The 24,464-nt window shown below is 44.4% G+C and overlaps 1 protein-coding gene across 1 annotated transcript in view; it reads right to left on the bottom strand.

Annotated features, from left to right (window-relative positions):
- Window positions 1–17,716, bottom strand: part of LOC126094583 (RNA-binding protein MEX3B) — a 142,651-nt gene extending 124,935 nt beyond the window's left edge. Inside the window, exon 1 of the mRNA XM_049909048.1 lies at window positions 17,573–17,716. Coding sequence (XP_049765005.1) covers window positions 17,573–17,633 — 61 coding nt within the window. The 5' untranslated portion in view covers window positions 17,634–17,716. The remainder of the gene's footprint in view (window positions 1–17,572) is intronic.
- Between the last annotated feature and the right edge of the window lie 6,748 nt (window positions 17,717–24,464).

Below are 24,464 nucleotides of genomic sequence, written 5' to 3'. Positions count from 1 at the left end.
TAAATGATCAGTTGACAGGACTCAATGACTCGACAAATCTGGTATTCGAAGTGAGTGAGTGAGTGAGTGTGTGTGTGTGTGTGTGTGTGTGTGTGTGTGTGTGTGTGTGTGTGTGTGTTTGGGGGGGGGGGGGGTAAAAATTGTAGAGGGAGACGAAGGGATGAATACAGTACTCAAGTCGAACTAGGTATGTTGATGTTGCCTCAGAAGAGATGACGCTTCTACGGGATAGAGTTGAGAGTAACATCAACCCAGAATTAGACCAATTCCTTTTAGTGTTAATGGTTGTTTACTGAATCAGAGCAACGATTTTTACTTCAGCCCTTCTGAACGTCAGGTTGTCTCCCAGTATTTTCTAAGCCAAATTGCACAAACAAAACTCAAAATCCACCAACTTTCTCGAAAGAACTATTCCCTGACACCTATATGGACCTTAACAAAACCACGCAACTAACGATGTAATAACGCAAGTACCCTCCCGCATGAACTTTTTTAGTCTCGCTGTCTGTTTCTAAATTGTTTACACCTAATTCCGAAACGTTACTGAGCACACCCAGTCATGTCCCACTAACGACACGACTTTTCCAATGTAACAAAGGGCTTCATCACGTAAAGAACTGGCCATTTATAGTAACACACACACACACACACACACACACACACACACACACACACACACACACACACACACACACACACTGCTCGGATAGGACTCCACGAATACGCGAATCTGTCATATTATCGTCAATACTGATTTATATCTGTGACGCATCAACATAAAACCACTGTGCCTCTATTGTCAGCACAAGAGCTAAGTAACATGCTTGTCACAGATGTGGGGCTCTGAATTTTGACGACAAATTAAGATTTGCACCATTTTCAAGTGGTTTTCGTGAACTACAAATGTTCGGAAGCGATAGAAATTCCGAGTTGTTCGTAGCTGCCTTTGGTGTAAATTATCCCCATGATTTTTTTTTTTTAGTACTGAAAAACTAGGGTCAGTATATATCTTTCAGACCTAAGATTCTTGGCTAGCGTTCTAGCGGGGTCAGCACTGTTCCGAAGCTCCCTGCCAGATTGTAATTATGTACCGGACTGGGGCTTGCCCGGAACCCTGCTATCGCGATTCGACTCCCCGTAGCTGCAACTTTGGTTTATGGCTGTGTTCTGAGAAATTACTTACCACAGGGATTCAGTTCCTGGCGGGGTAGTAGATATTCTTCGCTCGTGCCAGTGTGTTGTGACGTTCATATCGGCGTAATCGACAGACCACTCTTGAGCTGGCTGAATGGGCATCTCCCAAATGCCAATTAAAACTACTTACCACAATAGCACGTACCTACTGATACGACACATATTAAGATTCGGTATGTTTGCTACGAAGTAAGGCAACAGTTATAATAACCATTCTGTGAAACATTGAAGGTCAGAATTAGAAAATATCTACTGCGGGCTGGCAAGTAAATTAAAACTATTTTCGGAAAAATCAGGTAGTTCCACTGATATTTGCTTCTATGAGTCAACACAACATCGCATAATGGCGACTGAACGTAACATGCATGCAGTTTCCTTCACAGCCACATGATTTAAGAATGCTTCAACTGTGTGTGCTTCAGATAGTGGCGCTCTGAAACCAAGTTGCTAATTTTGGCCTGATCTGCTACTGTGACGCGAAAAAAGAAAGGACAAGTTATATAGGGTGTACAAGGAAAGTGGCACTATTCAGGGATATTACAGGAACGATTTCCCCCCCCCTCACCAAGGAAAAGCAATTTAGTGAAATGGCCTCTAAAATGCATACCTTAAGAGATATGGCATTTTTTCAGTAGAAGAGATGTGTGTAACATTAGCGAAGATGAACAAGAGCTCATAGCTCGTAAGGTGTGTATTCTAGATTACTAGACTTTTTGCTTCGAATGATCTTTCTTCTCGTATCCCTGATTACGTATCATTCGTCGTCGGACATCACGTACATGTTTTTTTGTATTGTTGATGAAAGAATGTTAGGAACTGACTGGGTTCAGATGTATACACAGGATTGGTACAATAATATCACGATCAATTGATAAACATATTTTAACCTCTAACCACTTAACACTTTAAAAGCAGCTAACACCACAGTAACAATTTGCGTGTTTTATCTGCCTCCTGTGCCACATTTATTAATACCGTTTTTCTCCAGTAGTTAACGAGAATTTATCTTCCTAATAGATCACCTGACACTAACACAGACTATTGCCTTTTATTTCATTAGAAGTATAACGTTCTCAACATCGCACTCTGCCTTCCCACAATAGGACAGATTTGGTGTTCATGATGCAAGGCTGCCTCGCAGACACTAACATTTACAATTGATTTGACCCACACTGCTCTGAAAGTGCCATAGGGAACATTACGACACAAATGGTATTTGCTTGTAAAATGTCTGCACATCGTCGGTACAAACATTGTGCACGTTGGTAATACTTGCCCAAACTATTAGGCCTCAAGCAGCATAACAGTTTACCGTCACGCTAGTACAGCTTGCCGGAGCCCCACACAGCTCAGACTAGGGCCTTGGCGCTGACCGGGTCTTGAACCCCTCCCTCTGCCCACCACGGCCAAGGTCGCGGAGCGAGCCGCAGTCGTGCCAGGCCATACTGGCGCCAGCCGGTGCTGACGCCGGCATCCGGATTACAGCTCGTTGACGCACGCCCCTTCGGCCCAAAACCCGGCCAGCCAAACTGCTCCGCTGCAGAAACGGGCAACATGTCCCGAAAAGAGCACGATTACGGGGGTCGTGCTTTCAGCTAGGTTCTCGACAACCGTTGCTGTACGGTTCATAGATTTCACTAATGCCATTGTTAAATCAAATTACACAGACGAATATGCGTTCTTTTGGGTTTGTTGTTGTTGTTGTTGTTGTTGTTGTTGTTGTGGTCTTCAGTCCTGAGACTGGTTTGATGCAGCTCTCCATGCTACTCTATCCTGTGCAAGCTGCTTCATCTCCCAGTATCTACTGCAACCTACATCCTTCTGAATCTGCTTAGTGTATTCATCTCTTGGTCTCCCTCTACGATTTTTACCCTCCACACTGCCCTCCAATGCTAAATTTGTGATCCCTTGATGCCTCAAAACATGTCCTACCAACCGATCCCTTCTTCTAGTCAACTTGTGCCACAAACTTCTCTTCTCCCCAATCCTATTCAATACCTCCTCATTAGTTACGTGATCTACCCACCTTATCTTCAGAATTCTTCTGTAGCACCACATTTCAAAAGCTTCTATTCTCTTCTTGTCCAAACTAGTTATCGTCCATGTTTCACTTCCATACATGGCTACACTCCATACAAATACTTTCAGAAACGACTTCCTGACAAATCTATACTCAATGTTAACAAATTCCTCTTCCTAAGAAACGCTTTCCCTGCCATTGCCAGTCTACATTTTATATCCTCTCTACTTCGACCATCATCGGTTATTTTACTCCCTAAATAGCAAAACTCCTTTACTACTTTAAGTGTCTCATTTCCTAATCTAATTCCCTCAGCATCACCCGACCTAATTCGACTACATTCCATTATCCTCGTTTTACTTTTGTTGATGTTCATCTTATATCCTCCTTTCAAGACACTGTCCATTCCGTTCAACTGCTCTTCCAAGTCCTTTGCTGTCTCTGACAGAATTACAATGTCATCGGCGAACCTCAAAGTTTTTACTTCTTCTCCATGAATTTTAATACCTACTCCGAATTTTTCTTTTGTTTCCTTTACTGCTTGCTCAATATACAGATTGAATAACATCGGGGAGAGGCTACAACCCTGTCTTACTCCTTTCCCAACCACTGCTTCCCTTTCATGTTCCTCGACCCTTATAACTGCCATCTGGTTTCTGTACAAACTGTAAATAGCCTTTCGCTCCCTGTATTTTACCCCTGCCACCTTCAGAATTTGAAAGAGAGTATTCCAGTTAACATTGTCAAAAGCTTTCTCTAAGTCTACAAATGCAAATGCAAAATCTTTTGGGTTCGAGGTATTAAATAACCCTAATGTTCTTAGTCACAAATCCACACGAAACTGGTGAAGTTGAAAGGTGTGACACGGCACAAGATAACATTTACTTGTATGGGCAATGAAAGAATTAACTTCCTGCGTTAACTTAGCATACGGCGGCAACCGACGCTACGCGCTACAAACGTCCATACAATTCCAGCTCTCGTGTGAACTTCACGCGAGTCTTTAGTCTGCCTCGCACTATATAGCGTACACCTTGCAAATATTGCCTGTCAAAGACATGGAATCGTGTGTCGAGAAAGTACTAATAAAAATAAGTCCAGCTGTGTCGCCGTCTCGTTTGACAGATGAGTTTTTGGAAGGAGAAGCAGTGTATCCAACTCTTGATTCGAACCTCACATCGAATTAAATGATAAATCGAAAACGTGTTCGGAGTTTTGAAGAAGCACATTAAAAGAGTAGAGTCCATCTGTAACGTCATCAGTCGTCATTGGAAACACTGCGAATGTATATTTTCGGCACTGGTGGCAATAGAAAATGAGGTTGACCAAGCAAGCTCGAGGACATGGAAGCAGAAGAACACTGGAATTTGTTTTCCGGATATCCGTAGTAGTAGTTTGAAATTGGAAAATAAAAATTAATAAACTTGCTAAAGAATATACATCAGAGTTGTAATTGTTCCTTTGAGCAGTAATATGGCATGTCATTGAAGCTACAATGATAAATTTACTTTTTAGAGCGATGTCCTTAGACTATTCCTCCTGTATCAATCAGCTTCATTTAAGCTGACTCAATTATTCGAATTTTTCCTGGATTCCCTTGAACGGAAGTGCGTTACAGGGGTACTTTAAGTATGCAATGTATTAAACCTTTACATATTAAAATTTCTGCTGTTCTACTCAAGGACGTGGCTTGGGAAGAGACTTAACGCCTCTTTTCGAGCTATTCTGCATGATCTCTACTGGTTAAGCGTTTTAAGACATTTACACTAATAGTATTCATGTGTGAGCTGTACCCGTGTTTAGTTGGTAGCCCCTCTTTTAGACACACTGCAATTACTCTTAGTCGCCCGTTTGCTCGATGCAATCGTTCCACTTACTCTATACACAGCCAATCCTACGTATTCATGACACGTGTACTTATACATCACTACTGAAATGACACTACGCTTGTATATTTCGTGGAACAGCTACACGTTCCTTTCCACAGTTGCTTGCTCAGTACCAGATAGACATTTCATCGATGTCTTAACTGCGTATTACTTTTATTTCATACACGTCAGAATTCCCGGTGAAAGCCTCAGTCTGTCACTAATACTACATGCTAAGTAAATTAAAATTTACGACCCCATTACACTCCCTTCGAGCAAAGCAGTTGCTTCATTGCACTGTACAAATGTTTCAGTTACGAGGAAGCAAAAGTTCAATAATTTCGACGACCTGTGTATATACGCGCATAGTGAAACGGTACTCCCATATTCAGCCAATCTATGGTTGCTAGACGTAGCACGATTACTGCCTAATTAAGATTAATCCTTTTCTAGATGTAGCTTGGTGACATTTATAAAACTGTTTCCTTCAAAACAGTATTTTAATTCCTACGCAACTTAGAAGAAAGTAGCGTCGCAGGAATCTTCATTACTCTCACTTGAAAGATGAATGGTTGAGATGAATCCATCAAAATTAACACTTAGTAAGTTCGGCATGTGTTTCTCACCATTTAATAAAGCATATGCATTTCAACAAAGGTGCTAGTCTTGCTGTTAACTGCGTCGCAGTTACTGTTGGCTACATTACAAGATATAATTGTTACCCGAACAATAAGCTACAACGTACAGACACAAAACGACACGTCCAACAATATACCTATTTCAATAGTTGTTTTGTCTTAAGGCTCACCTTGTAATTTCTAAATACATCACTCTACAAAAAATTTAATTTACGTGCACATATTATATCTTAGTATAGTTTTGATTGTTACATAATTATATTTTTGAAAGTGACTTTACGCCTCCCTTCCGGGTAATTATTTAAAGGTTTACATTTACATTAGTGTTGTGCAACACACTAGAGGTAACGCTGGCAAAAAATGGGCTAGAAATGTCAACAAATTTATTTTTAATCATTTATAACCCTTTATTTAGATGTTAACAGAGGAACACAACAATCCACATAAAGATCTGTGCAGGATTTTGGAAACTTAGATGTTCAGAACTTACCAGAAGTGACAAGCTTTCGTCGAGGGTTAAATTTTGCCGAAATTTCTCGCAGGTGTAACATTTGATAGAATGTTCTGATATAATTTTATATCCTTTCTCCAGTCTCAATTGTACGCAGAATGTTAACTGTCTTATCGCTTCTTGAAAAAACAGAACTAGAAATGAAAAGCAGAATATTGTGCATTTTCTAGAGGACTTTGTTATTTAGTCAAACGGTTTTCGGCTTACAAGGCTTTCAGAGTAACTATAAATACTGATGCCGTACATCTAAGATGTCAATCACGATTAAAAATCATTGTTCATCACCAGCTTTGACAAAAGGCAGACCAGGGCTTCTGGTATGAAAACCATTCTCTAAACAAGGTTGCTCTGAGATCATTGGAGCTGTGCATTCTGCCAATTTCTACGAAACAGGAAAATGAACTAACGCGTGAAGGAACATTTTCGAGTAGAAGACTTAAGGATAATGAGTAAGATACTGAAGAGTACGGTCATAAAACCAGGAGAACGGATAATTACAACTTCGACTGCTGGAACAAGCGCTCCACGTATACACGGATGTGATTCATCCACTGTAAATTATTAATTTGTTGGCGGTTACAATAATTAGATGCAATACGAACATATGACAATGTTCCTGTGAATAAGTTATTGACGACTGCTTAATAAGTTTCTGTGCGGCACTTACTATATTTTACACAAAGCTAAGATCTAATTATCTGTAATCCTCTAATTTTGACGGCTTATTAACATTACTGATTTATCGAAGTCAGTGAAGCGAAATAGAGGTATCTGTGCAACGAAAGATAATTTTCTTCCGAAATAAAGTGGTTTGCCGTATTCCAGTAGTTAAAAGAACGAAACGTCGTAACAGAAGGTGAGTGGATATTAAAAACCAACAGCAGCACCAGAGATCGTAATGCTTACAGATAAGGGACCTTAAAGCATACACGAGACTGAGGAAAGTACTAAGATTAGGGTTTTCCTTCCCATCGGCTGCCATTAAGTGAACTCTAGACAGGAGTGGAGGAAGGAACGAACCGTTTTCTTGGCGGAAAATACAGGGTGATCAAAAAGTCAGTATAAATTTGAAAACTTAATAAACCACGGAATAATTTAGATCGAGAGGTAAAAATTGACACACGCTTGGAATGACATGTGGTTTTATTAGAACAAAAAAAACACCATATTGCTAGATGCGTGAAAGATCTCTTGCGCGCGTCGTTTGGTGATGATCGTGTGCTCAGCCGCCAGTTTCGTCATGCTTGGCCTCCCAGGTCCCCAGACCTCAGTCCGTGCGATTATTGGCTTCGGCGTTACCTGAAGTCGCAAGTGTATCGTGATCGACAGACATCTCTAGGGATGCTTAAAGCCAACATCCGACGCCAATGCCTCACCATAACTCCGGAGATGCTTTACAGTGCTGTTCACAACATTATTCCTCGAGTACAGCTATTGGTGACGAATGATGGTGGATATATTGAGCATTTCCTGTGAAGATCATTATCTTTGCTTTGTCTTACTTTGGTATGCTAATTATTGATATTCTGATCAGATGAAGCGCAATCTGACATTTTTTGAACGTTTGTATTTTTTTGGTTCTAATAAAACCCCATGGTATTCCAAGCATGAGTGTCAATTTGTACGTGTCTACATTATTCCGTGATTGAGTTTTCAAATTTATACTGACTATTTTATCACCCGCTATTTAAGGAAATTAAAGTGGAAAATATTTAAGGAAATTATGGTACACCAAAATCCGGATGGCCGAATCCATTCTCCCGAACGTACGACCTCGCTCGGTAGGATTCTGTACGAGGTGTTTACGCAGTCGTGGGTATCAGTGGACGGGACACACGGCAGAAGACTGCGGCACGAAAGCGGGCGCAGCCCAGTAGTGTGGCACGGGCCGAGTTGAGCTAGTGGGATCGGCGCGATGCAATCCTATCAGCGGACAGGATAGAGGCAATGAATCGACGCCGCGCTGTTGCCAAACACGCCGGCACGCTGGAGGCGACGTCCAGGGCCCAGCAAAAGGCAGGTGGCGGATTCCTGGAACGGGGAAGATTAGGGCGAAAACAAGTATGCACAGGGAGCGGGTGGGCTATCTGCATGATAAGGGCCGGGGTCCGGCGGCAGGAAGCCTCGCACCCGCGACTCTCTGCGTTAACAGAATTCCTCCCACGTGTGCGCCACGGACGCGGTTTCTCCTCGCCGGCGGCCTTGACTGCGGAATAAAGGACCTGTCTGCGCCAGCCGGCTCCGCGGCCGAGAGCCAAACTAAGCCACTGCATCTGACACACTGTCCGTGCCACGATATCTTTGGCACCACGCAGTAAATAATTATGCTGGAACCCAAATAAAATTGCTGATTATATATATATCCATGGCAATCATTGGTTCCGAAAATATCACGCAAAATCTCTCACAAGACATCCTGAAAGCCACGGATCAAGGTATATGCACTAATTCTTTATTTTCGAAAGGCATTTGACTTTGTACGCTTATTAACGAAAGTACTATCATATGCAGTTGTTGTTGTGGTCTTCAGTCCTGAGACTGGTTTGATGCAGCTCTCCGTGCTACTCTATCCTGTGCAAGCTTCATCTCCCAGTACTTACTGCAACTTACATCCTTCTGTATCTGTTTCTGTATTCATCTCTTTGTCTCCCTCTACGATTTTTACCCCCACGCTTCCCTCCAATGATAAATTTGTGATCCCTTGATGCCTCAAAACATGCCCTACCAACCGGTCCCTTCTTGTCAAGTTGTGCCACAAGCTCCTCTTCTCCCCAATCCTATTCAATACTTCCTCATTAGTTACGTGATCTACCCATCTAATCTTCAGCATTCTTCTGTAGCACCACATTTCGAAAGCTTCTATTCTCTTCTTATCCAAGCTATTTATCCTCCATGTTTCACTTCCATACATGGCTACACTCCATACAAAGACTTTCGGAAACGACTTCCTCACACTTAATTCTATACTCGATGTTAACAAATTTCTCTTCTTCAGAAACGCTTTCCTTGCCATTGCCAGTCTACATTTTATATCCCCCTCTACTTCGACCATCAGTTATTTTGCACCCCAAATAGCAAAACTCATTTACTACTTTAAGTGTCTCATTTCCTAATCTAATTCCTCAGCATCACCCGACTTGATTCGACTACATTCCATTATCCTTGTTTTGCTCTTATCAAGCGAAATTTCTTGGAAAGGGATACGCAGGATGATGTCTGGAAAGTTTCCGACGAACTTCACTTGTGTTGCGACCCTTCTCGTTCGTGTTGTACATTAATGACCTTCCAGACACTTAACAGTAACAACAGACTTCACCGGTGACAGTTGTAGAACTATTCGCTTAAAACACTGCACTAACATTCATTCACGGATTATGATAGGACTTCAAAGTGGTGCAAAATTAGTGGAATAGTAGGAAAACGTCCGTCTACAAAGGAGATTGCGTACGCGGTAATTGTGCGTTTCTGTCTATGGGGACCCGTACCAAATATGACTAATACGGGATGCTCACCAGTTTTAATTGATCAATACAGAATTACTACAACCCCTACGTGTATCTCGAGTACAGCTCGTGCAGCCATGTTTAAACATTCTTCCCGTACTCCGTGCGCTCCACACTGGTCTGTAGATTATGGAGGTACATGTGTCAGGATCATTTATTCTTTTCTGGTTGTAAGTGTTTCGCAATAATGTCAGAATTCGAACATTGGCGTTCACTTTATGATGATCCGTGAAGGGTGACCCTTCGTAGCAACGACAAATGAAAAGCATCGAGAAAACGCACTTTAAAGTTTCGAAAAGCTGTTGGCGTAGGCTTCATCACAAGAAGAGTGCTGTACAACAACTGAGACTGCAATGTGCGAGATTAACGGCGCATCCACTGAACGCCGGCCAAAAGCAAGTGAGAACTTTCGCAGCGATATTTGCATATTTTAAAATAAAATGCGCGAGCATTTAACGATCTGACTAGGAATCACTTCACGGACGAATAATTTCTACGTTACAGATAGAAACGAGGAAAACATGTCCCGCTCTCCGGACTGACAAGACTTTTTCGTGCGTCTAACGAATGTAAATGACCAGGTCCAACGAAATAATTGTACGATAAAGCATCGCATTACACGTAATTCGAGTGTGCGTATGATTTCCCTAAACCAGCAGCTATCCTTTTACTACGTAATTCTGATCATACGAAAGTTTTTATGCAATAAACATGTAAATAAAATATCACACCAGGAATCTCTGGACTAGCTTGAGTTACTTATCTATAATAAAAGACCTGTACCGAAAGATAGGTAGTAAATATCTGAAATGGAGGTCAATCAGGTATGTACAATCTGTTTCAAATCTCATGTAAACTGCTGAAGAGGGCATATCAATCCCTACAATTATTGAAGGGTCAGCCGAACATTAAAGCATTTTTTATTATCAAAAATCCCGCAAAAGAAGACACCAGAATGGCAGGAGTAGAATACCTCTTAGAAACTTCTACACTCTTCAGGTACAGAATTTTGAATCTACATTGACGTCTCTCAGTTCACGGCCAATTAAGGTATGCTGAAGAGGGAACATTGTCCATTATCTGTCAGTGGATCTTACAAAATAAATGTGCAATGGGTGGTGCAAGTTAAATTCACTACATTAGTCAAAATTATCGGGAACGTGCTGCAATACATCTGCGTGTACTGTTACACATAGAAATTGTTATTCAACAACAAGCGAATTTATTAGTTGTCTTCGTTTTCACATCAGTACAGCGCTGTCCAGTGTCTGCTGAAGTATATTGTTATTGTTTGTTGTGTGAACGTCTGCCTTACGACGGCTACGCACGTGAGTGGAAGCTTGTATGCCTGATTACGCCTAAGCATGACAACACGGATGTTAACACTTCATTTACGGGGCTGAGGATCAGTTTATGACAGATTCCTAGGCCAACTTAAGTTATTAGCAGAATTATGTTAGGGTATACGGAAAACTTATTTAACCTTATGTCTCTTTCTGAAAATTTGACATCACACAGGCCTGTGATGCGACATATCTAGTTATCTTACATTTTCTTTTTCGTCCAAAAGTGTTTTCAAGCACATTTAATAGCTCATGCTTGCTCTACGACAATGGAACCTTGACAAAGCTTCCACGAACGTGTATCGCCCTCCTTCGGTGTTTGAGCAAGATAATTGAAAGAACTGCTTATAACGGTCTCACGTTCACGTTTACATGATCAGGCCGTACGTTCACTCCACATTTTAATAACGATACGTCTGCGACGGGCAATTGTTTTGTATAATTTTACAGTACAACGTATGCGCAACCGCTTTCGATATAGTACACGTACAAAATTCTCCAAGAACCTCTAGGAGCAATCTGCAATTTATTTGCTAACATCGCTGGACATTTTCTGCTACGAAGACTGCCTCACAACTGACGTTTGCTTATACAAGCCTGCAAAGAAACACGTGCAAGTGTGTACGTTCACGAGCTTGCATAACTCAAAATCTCAAGACATAAGCAGCTTTAACAGCGCGAATCTTATCTTACAGACGATCACCTACTCTTGCACCTGATGTACCTATTTTCAGGGGGATTTTGGAACACCTGTGTTCGAACGTACGAAATACTTCCACTGAAACTGTCACAACCAGTACTGGCGCAGAAAATTTCGTTATCAAAAAACAATCTTAAATAACACGATGTAATGGCAGTTATGGAATATAAAGTTGCTACCATATTTCTAGATTCCAAAGAGGATTTTCACGCCTTTCCTGACAATCAGCTTCTATGAGCATAGTCCCAATTGTACGACTGGATTCCTGGTTTCCTGTGGTTGGTTGTAATTGACAGGAAGTCACCGAAAAAGTGATATCTGCGGTTCCGCATGGAAATGTTACACGCCCCTGCCGCTCCAAATATAAAGGAACTATTTAGAACAATTAGAGCAGCTCTAATTTTTTGCAGGTGATGCTGTCATTTGTACAACAAAGTCGTCAGAAGAGCAGAACGAATTGCAAAATTATGGGGACAAGGTGTCTAAGACTGTCCACTCAACCAAATACCTGGAGATTATCACTAACAAAAAATGGAACCAGCACATAAAAATATACTGGGGAAGGCGAATCAAAGTTTGCGTTTTACTAGTAGAGCTGCGGGCTATGGAGTATCGTCTCAGTTGTGCGACTGGATTCGTGATTTCCTGTCAGGAAGGTCGCAGTTCGTAGTAATAAGACGGCAAATCATCGAGTAAAACTCAAGTGATATCGGGTGTTCCCCAGGAAGCGTCCTGGGACCTCTGCTGTTCCTGATCTATATAAATGACCTGGGTGACAATCTGAGCAGTTCTCTTAGGTTGTTCGCAGATGATGCTGTAATTTAGGGTCTAGTACGGTCATCCGAAGACTAGTATCAGTTGCAAAGCTATTTAGAAAAGATTGCTGTATGGTGTGGCAGGTAGCAGTTGACGCTAAATAACGAGAAGTGTGAGGTGATCCGCATGAGTTCCAAAAGAAATCCGTTGGAATTCGATTACTCGATAAATAGTACAATTCTCAAGGCTGTCAATTCAACTAAGTACCTGGGTGTTAAAATTACGAACAACTTCGGTTGGAAAGACCACATTGATTATATTGTGGGAAGGCGAGCCAAAGGTTGCGTTTCATTGGCAGGACACTTAGAAGATGCAACAAGTCCACTAAAGAGACAGCTTATACTACACTCGTTGTCCTCTGTTAGAATATTGCTGCGCGGTGTGGGATCCTTACCAGGTGGGATTGACGGAGGACATCGAAAGAGTGCAAAAAAGGGCAGCTCTTTTTGTATTATGAGGTAATAGGGGAGAGAGTGTGGCAGATATGATACGCGAGTTGGGATGGAAGTCATTAAAGCAAAGACGTTTTGCGTCCCGGCGAGATCTATTTACGATATTTCAGTCACCAACTTTCTCTTCCGAATGCGAAAATATTATGAGCCCAACCTACATAGGTAGGAATGATCATCAAAATAAAATAAGAGGAATAAGAGCTCGAACAGAAAGGTTTAGGTGTTCGTTTTTCCCGCGCGCTGTTCGGGAGTGGAATGGTAGAAAGATAGTATGATTGTGGTTCGATGAACCCTCTGCCAAGCACTTAAATGTGAATTGCAGAGTAATCATGTAGATGTAGATGAGCACTATGGTACTTTACGTCTGAGGTCATCAGTCTCCTAGAACTTAGAACTACTTAAACCTAACTAACCTAAGGACATCACACACATCCATGCCCGAGGCAGGATTCGAACCTGCGACCGCAGCGGTCGCGTGGTTCCAGACGGTAGAAAGTGATAACCAATCTACTACAGAGGGCCTACACTACTGTATCCATCCTGCGCTATTTTGAAGATCCCAGCTACCTAGCGCAAATGGGCACCGCAATAAAATTCGAGCTCTGACGGAAAAGCTCGAGTGTTTATTTGTCCCAAGTGCTACTCTAGAATGGTGGGGTCGAGAAATAGTGTCAACGTGGTTCAACGAACCGTCTGCCAAACACTTATGTGTAGAACTATCATGTAAATGCTTCTCCGGCTTGCAGTTTGTAAGTGTATACGTCCACATTTAGTATATATTTAAGCCACGTGTATTTGGTATTAACGACGTACGTGGAGATTGAGATGAGTGGTTCGGCGACCTGAAAGGTCCTTTGAGACGAGAGGAACCCCGGCAGAGACGACGCAGCGGTGAACGGATGTCGGAACCCCCTCCACCGGGCACTAACACACAAAGAACCTGGCGCGCAGCGCGGGACGACAGGAAGAGAAGGTCCTACATAAGGGGCACAAGGAATAGGAAGACGAAAAAGGGAAAAAGGAGCGCCCGGAGGTCGGAACATCTGCTGCTTTGTTCGGGGGTCGCTCGGCGGGCCTAACCGAACAACGCCGGCCAGCTCGGGTATCGTGTGTGCCTGCTAGCAGGCCCGCTCTTCCGGCCATCTGCTCCTTTGTTGTCTGACAACGGGTGCCAGCCGCCCTGCGACGCCACGGTCGCCGTGGAAACGGACTGGTCAAGAGTGCGTGGGACCTCGGAAGCTGTGGCACTACACACGTGGCCTTGACACTACCGAATTATTAACTTCGTTGTGGCTATTGCCGCCTAAAGTCAGTTATTTTATTATCTTACGTCTATAACCATGTTTGTAACATTACGGCATGAAGGAACAATTATCTGCATGCAAGTTATACCTGTTTTGCGGGACCCGCGTCATATTACTTTCTACGTTCACGTGTTACACATTGAATGGCACTGCGTAGAAGATTAACGGAGTGTGTCCTGATCTGGCGCACTGTTTACTTGAACCTGCAGTCAGTTCGTTGAAAGACCAGCAGGAACGCGCACGTTACGTTATTTCGTATAAATTCAGACGCACAACTGTGTGCAATCACTTCTGCAAGACATTAGGCCCTACGCGTAGCACTGAGCAAAGAAATGTAGGATCACTTACGGTCGAAAAGTTGCGTACACAAATCGGGGAGGTATCTTGCCATATCCACGATAAAAAAGAAATGGCTCTTCAATCACTAGCTCTGCCTTTGAACTTGTGGTGAATACACACGGTAGAGATACAATAAATTCGTAAAGTTTTATGAAATTTGCTACCGTACTTCAGCTGCAGCAGGCTACACGGGTATGTCTAATTACATCTGGCTGTTATTGTTAAGGTTAAACCATTATCATATTGTTCATTATAATGCAGTTTCGGTTGCGTAGCCGTTCTCAAGTGTAGATTATAATACGTTAAATAGACATGCTTGGCTTACAGACAGGTCCCCTATCTGCATCACTCAAGGGCACGTAACGCTTTATATTCTACTTTTGAATGGTTACGCAGCCGGAACAATATTCGGTGCGTTCTATCGTTCCAAGGAATTGTGTGGATTACTTCCGAGGCTTCAGAAGCCGACGACAGAGCTCGGGTATCGAACGAGATGTTTGTGTTTTATTGGGGCCATCGCAGAGTTTTACCAGCATGCAGCGGTTGCCTCCTATCGCTCGCGAGTTTCGCTGAAAATAAGGAAGTTGTTCATTGCGCTCAATGGAGCTCAAGGTCGGCCGAAGGCACCGCTAGCTGCGACCGAGTTTAGAAATATGACATTACGTGACTCCGTGACACGAAGAATCGTGTGGCCTCCAGCTATGTCTAACAATTCCGAGCCGATCGTCTTTGAAGCGAATAGCGTTGTCGATTTCACTGCCTCGACGAATACGACAGTCACTACCCACAGAACATTCGACAATTGAAAAAAAAGAACAGGTCGTCGGGACGCGAACTGGGGAACCTACCGCGGCGAGGCAGCGAGCAGACGGCGGCGGCGATGACTGCTTTTGTTACGCAATGTGTCTCTGGTCTCGTGTGGCGGCCGTGGCGGCCGGCCCGGTGCACCGGACGAGAGCGGAACAGAGAAAGTTGGCTGAACGCTTCCAAGGTCGGCGTCTGAGCGGACGGCGGGGAAGCTAGGTAGGGAGAGGAGAGGAGAGGAGAGGAGAGGAGAACGCAGCAGACGGAGCTGCCCGCGCGACCACGTGGTCGCCGGCGCGCCGCCGCCACGCGGTTTAACCTACACCGGGGGCCTCATCAACAGCTGATACCAGACTGTCACTGCAAGCTCATCGAGCGTACCTGAGCGTTCCCTGTGATGAAGGGATCTAGCATTCGAACTACTCGAGCGGCCTAAGGCTTAACCGATTTTCGATAATGAAAACTCGACCAAAACGTTTTAAGTGTCACAAATCTGTGGGCGTTTGTACCTACAAAGATCCGTAAAAAGCATATTTTCGAACTGGCAGCGTGGTAAGCAACCTCAAACACGAGCCGGCACCTGTATTAAAGAGTATTCCACAACATAGAAGCCAACAATGAGCGAAAAGACAAAATCCACATCTACATAGATACTCTGCGAATCACATTTAAGTACCTGGGAGAGGGTTCATCGAACCACCTTCACAATTCCCTATTAATGCAATCTCGTATAGCGCGCGGAAAGAACGAACACCTGTATTTTTCCGTACGAGCTCTATTTCCAAGAAGCTTCGATGTTAATTAAGAGTATGCAAGTCGCAATGTGCGGTTCTCCTGTCAAAATAACATCCATCCGCGCCACTGCCATGAAAAACATTCCAAACAACAGTTAGCGGAAAAATTATTTTAGTGACGTGAAGTATCAATATAAACCGACACTGTGTTGCTTAGTTTTCTTCACGAAACAAGGCAATACCAGAAAAAAATTTCAATTCGCTAAGTAGACGAGGGATTCCATTAAAACTTTCCATCAACTACAACGACATCGCTTCCTCTTTCGTGACCAAAGTAGTAATATTGTCATCCCAACTTACGTATTTAGTACAAAAGCTATAAACCACCTTTAGTGTCACGGTAAAGAAGTGTAGGGGCTAATGGAAAATGCTTGCATATGACAGCTTTTTCAGACTGCAGTCAAAACTGCACTCCGCTAAAACCAAAGTTTTAAATGCAACATCTCCATGACACTAACATACCGTCCCGAACGTCTATGTTGCTATCTGAAAAAACTCCCCATGTATTTGTACCATGTGAAAAATTACGATTCATTTAAAGGCAACGCGTAAATTCAGAATGACAACTTCCAAACTGACACGGAAAACAAGCATTTTTATCATCGAAAGGAACAATCGTGGCAAAGTTTTTCAGCGCACTGCACAAAACTGGTCGGCCTAGTCTAAAGGCTTCGCTACCCCAATGTAAACTACAGTGGATTGGGCAACTCTTTCGTTGGTACATCTAATTACTCGGATCAACTCTGACCTAATAGCTGGCAAGCACAGTGTTGTATGCTGGGTGAAAAGGCAACATCAATGATAAGTGTTGTGAAGTCACTGTCGGTATAAAAAAAAAATGTCTTTACTTAGCTACAAACAACTGCAATGGAAATAAATAGTTCGTTCGCTACTTTTGACCCATTTGTAACTCAAATGATACGCTCAAAAGTATTACATCCAAACTACGTGCTGACTAATGGACAACTTTGAAACAAAAATTGCTCATTCGAAAAGTAATCGGCAGTTCATGTTAAAACACTAACACTAGGAACAACCGCGGAAGTTGAGCAATATCCATCAACCTAGTGGAAACTAGCTTGCAACAATGGACATCGAGCTGATCTGGGCGGAATCGAGATGAAAGAACTGAGCGGAAAATTTACCTTCCTACCGATTGAGCTTTAAATCGTGTACGCCCACTACAGCAGACCTCCGTCAAGGAAGATCACTCCCGCAGTCTTAATAGCATCTTGCTCTGGATTTACCATAGTAATAGAGAAGTTAGGAGCAGGGCGGTGGCTTACCTTGTCTGCCAACAATTTCGGCGACGTGCTCCGAGCTGGGCACGGGCACGCACTCCGTCATGTTCTGCGACTTCTTGCCCGGCGGGCAGCGGGCGTCGTCGGGGAAGGCTGCGGCGGGCGGCGGCGGCGCCAGCAGATGGTGGTGCGCCGCGTCGGCGGCGGCGGCAGCGGCGGCGGCGGCTGCTGCGGCCACGGCCGCCGCCGTCGTCGAAGTGTCGGGGGCGGCGCCGCCCCCGCCGGGCCCTGCCCCCGCAGGGCCGCCCACCACTCCGGGCGGCGGCGACACGTCCGTCGTGAAGCCCAGCATCGACAGCTCGAAGGCCAGCTGCAGCGCCCGCTGGTCCTCGAGGCCGCCCGCGCCGCCGGCACCCCGGCCGCCTTCCATGTCCGAGAAGAGGCTAGCCGGCATCGCCGCACACTACTGCAGCTGCCGACCGGGTAACGGGGGCGTCGTCGGGAAGAGCTCGTTCGGCGTCCGGCGACACACACTGCTGCTCGGTCGCGAGGGGGAGTTCGGCAGTGGCCCTCCTCTCAAAGCAAGGGGGTGCTCACCCTTTATTTCGATGACATGCACGTAGAAACAAAATCGCTCGCTTCGCAGCGAGAGAACAAAAAAATATACAGCACTTCCAGTCCGATTGCCTGTCACTCTCCCGTACAAAAATATAAATGCTCTGGCGCACCGCGTGTCGTGTCTCTCCTGTAGGTGCACCGGTCGCCCGTCTGTGTGTCGACAGCGTGCGAGGTCGAATGAACGTAGGAGTTGAGTGCGCCCCTACCCTGCGGTGGCGACGCAATGCGACTGTCCCGTCGCGGCCCGGCCGGCTGCGCAGCATGTGCTACAGTAGCGCCGCGGCGGCAAATTCGAAGCGCGCCTCGCCATTGGCGGAAAGCCGCTGCCACGTGACCCAGCCCGCGCACGCGCAATGCACCGCGCCGGCACCTGCCCCCTCCATTGCTGCGGGCCGCTGGACTCGCTTATGGGCGGCACTGCGTGAGCGAGGACCGGCTGTGGGAGGGGAGAGGAAGGGGAGCGGAGGAACCGACAGAGGGGGCGCTAGGGCCGGTGCTAAAATTACCGAGCCTGCAGACAAAGGAGGCCCGAACACGTGTTTTCTGTCGGTGTGCGTACGCGCCGTCTTCGGTGGACCCGGCGTTTTGTAAGAATTTCCGAGTAAATAGGTCGGAAGCTCGGATCCCCTGTTGCTGGCTGTGCAGCTGCTTCCTCCTCCTGCTCAAAAAAATATTTCTTTCGGGAGCCCACGGCAAAGCTGGACATATCCGTTCCGGTATTTTCGTCGGAGGCAGTTCTCTTCGGTTACGCAACCGAGAGCTAAGAGGAGAGAGACACGCACAACACTTTCACTTGTTAGTGTGCGTTACTCCCCTTGACACACTCGCTGCTATGGGCGCTTGCTTTCTTCGATCTCCACGTGACCACTCAGATTTTTCACCACCGATAGTGCCCAGCGACGTACGGATAACACCATTGTTTCTTGTTACCTATTTTCACTACGTGTGTCAACTACGCTGTATATGGACGTAACGCTTTTTAGGTGTATGGAATGTAACGATCTCGTAAGCTCTCTCATAGGCAAAGCAGGTGCCAGACTTCTGGTAGAATACAAGGGAAATGCAGTCTACAGGGAGATTGCCTACTAATCACTTGTGCCGAAATGGCTTCGAAAGTGAACTGGCAGACACCAGAAGAGAAAGTCTACTTAAAAAAGTTTCAAGAATCGTCTTTAAATGATTGCTTTGAGAATAAACCACAACCCACTACGTATCGCTGCTGCAGTGATTCTGAGGAGGTCATATGAATTACAGCGCGCACAGAGGCATTTCACACAGTCATTCCTATACGTGACAGGAACGGAAAGAAGCCCAAATAATGCACTTGACAGCGATTTGCAGAGTATGGCTGTACTTAAGTGTTAAGCGGTGGCACGATTTTAAATCCCCACGTAGAAATTCTTGAATTCATGGAACTTCCAAAGACCACAGGACGATGGCAAACACTTATCTCTCATGAGTCAATGATTGGGTCGCGGTTGAATGCGCAGTACGAATTGTTGCGCACCGTATATCGTATGAAAGCGTTTTTCATTTTACACGTCCCCGGTGCCAACAGTTTTAATAACTCCTCTTTCAGTACAAAATCACTGAATCTGCGCCTATTGATGACATAGTCCCATGAACGTTCCGAAATAAATACTACTCTTTCCCACTTCTGCGCGATGTAATCCGGTATTTAACACCAAGAAATAAGAGTGATGTTGGAAGAGAACAAAGACATTTCTACAAATTAATTTTTCGTGTAGTTACAAATCAGTATTATTAAATTTATTTATTTATCAAATAATTTTTAAGCAGAATGTTAAACGAAATACGAACAGTAACACGTGTAATTTACAAGCAGACATTTAAATATCAAATGCGTCGGTCATTGCCATCAGGAAGTCGTCGAAAGTCTACGGTAAGCTCAAAAATGGTTCAAATGACTCTGACCACTATGGAACTTAACATCTGAGGTCATCAGTCCCCTAGAACTGAGAACTACTTAAACCTAACCAACCTAAGGACATTACACACATCCATGCCCAAGGCGGGATTCGAACCTGCGTCCGTAGCTGTCGCGCGGTTCCAGAGTGAAGCGCCTAGAACCGGCCGGCTCTACGGTAAGCCTCTGTAACAATGCGGCGAACGGTTTGCCTGACTGTCCTGCAATCGCATTTTGGAGTGGAGTCTTTACCGCACCTAGGGATAGTGTCTGCGTTTCTGCAATGATTGGCGCGTATTCTGTTGGCCATTGTCCATGTTCTGCGCGAGTGATGAAAGACAGGATTTTCTTTTTCTACTGCAGGGCATGTTTTGAGAGTCTGGATGTCAAGGCTTTGCCCTGTTTCATTTCTCATGAGTCGATTAGGTTGATTTGAGACGTGTGCATTTCCATAGCTTTTTTTCTTTTTTTTAATGGTTTCCTTGAATGAAGTTGGTCTCTTTCTAGGATAACCGTGTATTGATGTATAGAGAGCTGCGGCTTGTCTTGTATGCGTTTAAACTCACGCAGAAGGGCTACTTTTCGTTGGAGGCCAGGGGGCAGAATATGGCTTACAAGGGAACCTCCCCATCGCACCCCCCTCAGATTTAGTTATAAGTTGGCACAGTGGATAGGCCTTGAAAAACTGAACACAGATCAATCGAGAAAACAAGAAGAAGTTGTGTGGAACTATGAAAAAAGTAAGCAAAATATACAAACTTAGTAGTCCATGTGCAAGATAGGCAACATCAAGGACTGCGGGAGCTTAAGAGCGCCGTGGTCCCGTGGTCAGCGTGACCTGCTGTGGAACTACAGGTCCTTGGCGCAAGTCTTCCCTCGAGTGACAATTTTACTTTCTTTATTTTCGCAAAGTTATGATCTGTCCGTTCGTTCACTGACGTCTCTGTTTACTGTAATAAGTTTAGCGACTGTGTTTTACGACCGCACCGCGAAACCGTGCGATTGTTATTGAAGGCCCGAGCTATATTTACTGGATTCATATTGCCCACGGAATACATCTCACGTATTTAATGCACTCTCGTCAAAAGTAGTGAACAGTCAACTGCCAGCCAGGGAGCCTCGTTAGCAGGAATACTCTCTCTTCCGTGCGCTGTAGTCGACTGACGTCGTGTGTTTCGATGTTTGTTTAGGTGTGACGTCCCCATACTACGGCGCAATTACCTTGCATCGGACGGACGGACGGACAGATAATAATTGTCTGAAAATAATAAAATTAAACTTTTCAGTCGATGGACGACTTGAACCAAGGACTTCTCGTTCCGCAGCCGCTCACGCTAACCACGGGACAACGGCGCTCTTGAGCTTTTATTCTCCTTGATGTTGCGTATGTTGCCCATGGACTACTCAGTTTGTATATTTTGCATATTTTTTCATAGTTCCACACAACTTCTTCCTGTTTTCTCGATTGATCTGGATCCAGTTTTTCAAGGCCTACCCACTGTGCCAACTTATAACTAAATGTGAGGGGGGTGCGATGGGGAGGTTCCCTTGTTAGTATCGGCTGCCTTTCGACGGGGGTTGATCTTACAAGGGTAGTCTCTCAGCTCGAACACGAATTCGTCTTTAAATGTTTGTACACAGATCCATCTCACATTTTTAACCACGCCTGCGTCGAAAGGTGATAGTGTTGCCCTTGGTTTGTACTCGACAGTGTTCGCTGTGTTGGAGGATGGGGCTTAGCAGGTCAGGCAAGTAGTTCACATGTTTGCTGTATCTGTGTCAGCATTTTCACACATATACAGCAAAAATGAACGCGACTACTAATGTTTGGAGCGTTTTAAGTATTGTGGCAACCATGTTAATAAGCTATCACCCAACGGAAGACGGTGTAGGAATGGTGACACTTTCACAGTGTTTTTGCTGGATCTAGTTATTCAGAAACATGAACAGTAATTTGACTGCTCAACTGAAGTTACGTTGGGTAGGACAGTGGATGAAGAAAACGATTTTATGGACGACAACGCGATTAATAGTATTCAAGATTGAAGCGTTAGTGGCAATGTTGGAAACCTCCTCAAAGAGAAGCCAACAGTTCTGCTGACTATGAACCTTCACCAGTAAAGAAAACCAACACTGAAGTATTAACAGAACTTCCGGAAGAGCCGGCCGGAGTAGCCGAGCGGTTCTAGGCGCTACAGCCTGGAACCGCGCGACAGGCCACACACCGTTGGGTGGCTTGCGGAGTATAAATGTAGATGTAGATGTAGGTACGGTCGCAGGTTCGAGTCCTGCCTCGGGAATAGATGTGTGTGATGTCCTTAGGTTAGTTAGGTTTAAGTAGTTCTAAGTATACGGGACTTGATGACCTCAGAAGTTAAGTCCCATAGAGCTCAGAGCCATTTGGACCATTTTGGACTTCCGGAAGAACTTCTTGAATGTTTTTATGATGATTATCATTCACCTCCATGTAAAGCTGCCACCTACAGCTAGCTACTGAAGAGGCATCCATCTATAAAAAACACATCGAACATCAGAGTAATATTTGGTCATGTGAAAAAAAGTCGTAATGAGCATCCATTTCGAGGGAACAAGGCAACTCAACCCGCGCGCTGGTGACAGATAGTAGAGACTAGCGTACGCTGACTGAACTTTGGTAAATCGGGCTGCCGGGAACGCGCATAAATGCATCGGTCGGGCCAAAAGTGGATAATAGGAGCAACAGAAATGAAACGATTAGGAACCGTTCAAACTTGGTGTTACGGAAATTATTCAAGATCCGGTTGCCTGTATAAGGAACGAAGAAAACCTGTGATAATCTGCGTGTGGCTCAATGTCCTGGTGACCAAAAGTAAAGCAACAAACCTAAATTTTGTAGGGTTGCGTTTATTCTGCCACAAAACGATATAAACAGGTGATAGTAAAGTAGAAACAATATAAAGAATACAGAATGTAAACAACCGCAACATTCATAACGCTAGACCAAAATGTTCTTCGTTTTTTCCAACTTAGAGGAGTTACACACACACATTCCGACAACTGTTTAATGCGCTCAGTATGGGGTCGGACCACCTCTGGCAGCAGTACAGACCTGACAACGACAGGGCATGCTGTGGTTCAAATGGTTCAAATGGCTCTGAGCACTATGGGACTCAACATCTTAGGTCATAAGTCCCCTAGAACTTAGAACTACTTAAACCTAACTAACCTAAGGACATCACACACACCCATGCCCGAGGCAGGATTCGAACCTGCAACCGTAGCAGTCACGCGGTTCCGGACTGCAGCGCCAGAACCGCTAGACCACCGCGGCCGGCGGCATGCTGTGAATGATGCCATCAATCTCATGTTGAGGCAATAACAGCCATTCTTTCTGCAGCGCTCAAAATGGTTCAAATGGCTCTGAGCACTATGGGACTTAACATCTGAGCTCATCAGTTGAAAGGTGGCTACACTGAGCCACAGCGCCAGAAATCGCGCCAGAGAGTATTGTTCCGCCGCCTCCACTGGCAGTGCTTATTGAGACGTAGCGGCAGGCAGTGCTTGCCGAGAAGTTGTGGTGGACACTGCTTGTCGTGAAGCCAGAGTGAGATGTGGTAGTGGAGAGTGTTGTTCCATGTTTTATGCAGTGGTTTGATGGGAGAGATAGCAGATGTTGTTCTAATGGAGATATTGTAATGGTCAGAGTGCATTTCGTCAATATATATGGAGGTATTTTCTTTAATTCTTTTATTCTTTCAGTGACCTGAATAATGTGTCATTACAGGTTCAGTCAACAGAGCATCTGGCGTGTGTTCTTGTATTAGAGTGTAATTTTGGTTTTCTTGCACAATTATAGTATTTCTAATTTTCTTTTATCACGTCAGTATAAATGGTATTTAAAATTTCTTGTCTTGTTGAAGAAGAACCGTGCCAGATGTGCGTTGAGTCATACTACCACATACAGAACAGCTACACTTGTGCTTTGTTGGTTTCGTAGGTTTTATAGTTGCTGGGGACTTAATTAATTAATTGTATTAAATGAAATTTTCATTTCATTCTTTGTGGTTGTTACATGCAGTCAGATTGCGTACAAAAACTAGTCAGGGCCAGCCGTTTACGAGACTTGCGTAATCGGACTTACAGCTACTAAAAATATTTGCATTCATATTTATTTTAAATAAGCCCCCATGCACAGTCCCCTAGAACTTAGAACTACTTAAACCTAACTAACCTAAGGACATCACACACATCCATGCCCGAGGCAGCATTCGAACCTGCGACCATAGCATCCGGACTGAAGAGCCTAGAACCGCTCGGTCACCACGGCCGGCTCTACAGAGCTGTTCGCAAGTCTTGGAGAATGGTTCGTGGATGATTACGTGATGCAACCCGTGTCCTTCGTGCATCCCAGAC

Source organism: Schistocerca cancellata, chromosome 8 (assembly GCF_023864275.1).
Source record: "Schistocerca cancellata isolate TAMUIC-IGC-003103 chromosome 8, iqSchCanc2.1, whole genome shotgun sequence".
Classification (NCBI taxonomy): Eukaryota; Metazoa; Arthropoda; class Insecta; order Orthoptera; family Acrididae; genus Schistocerca; species Schistocerca cancellata.
This window is presented reverse-complemented; position numbering and strand designations above follow the sequence as displayed.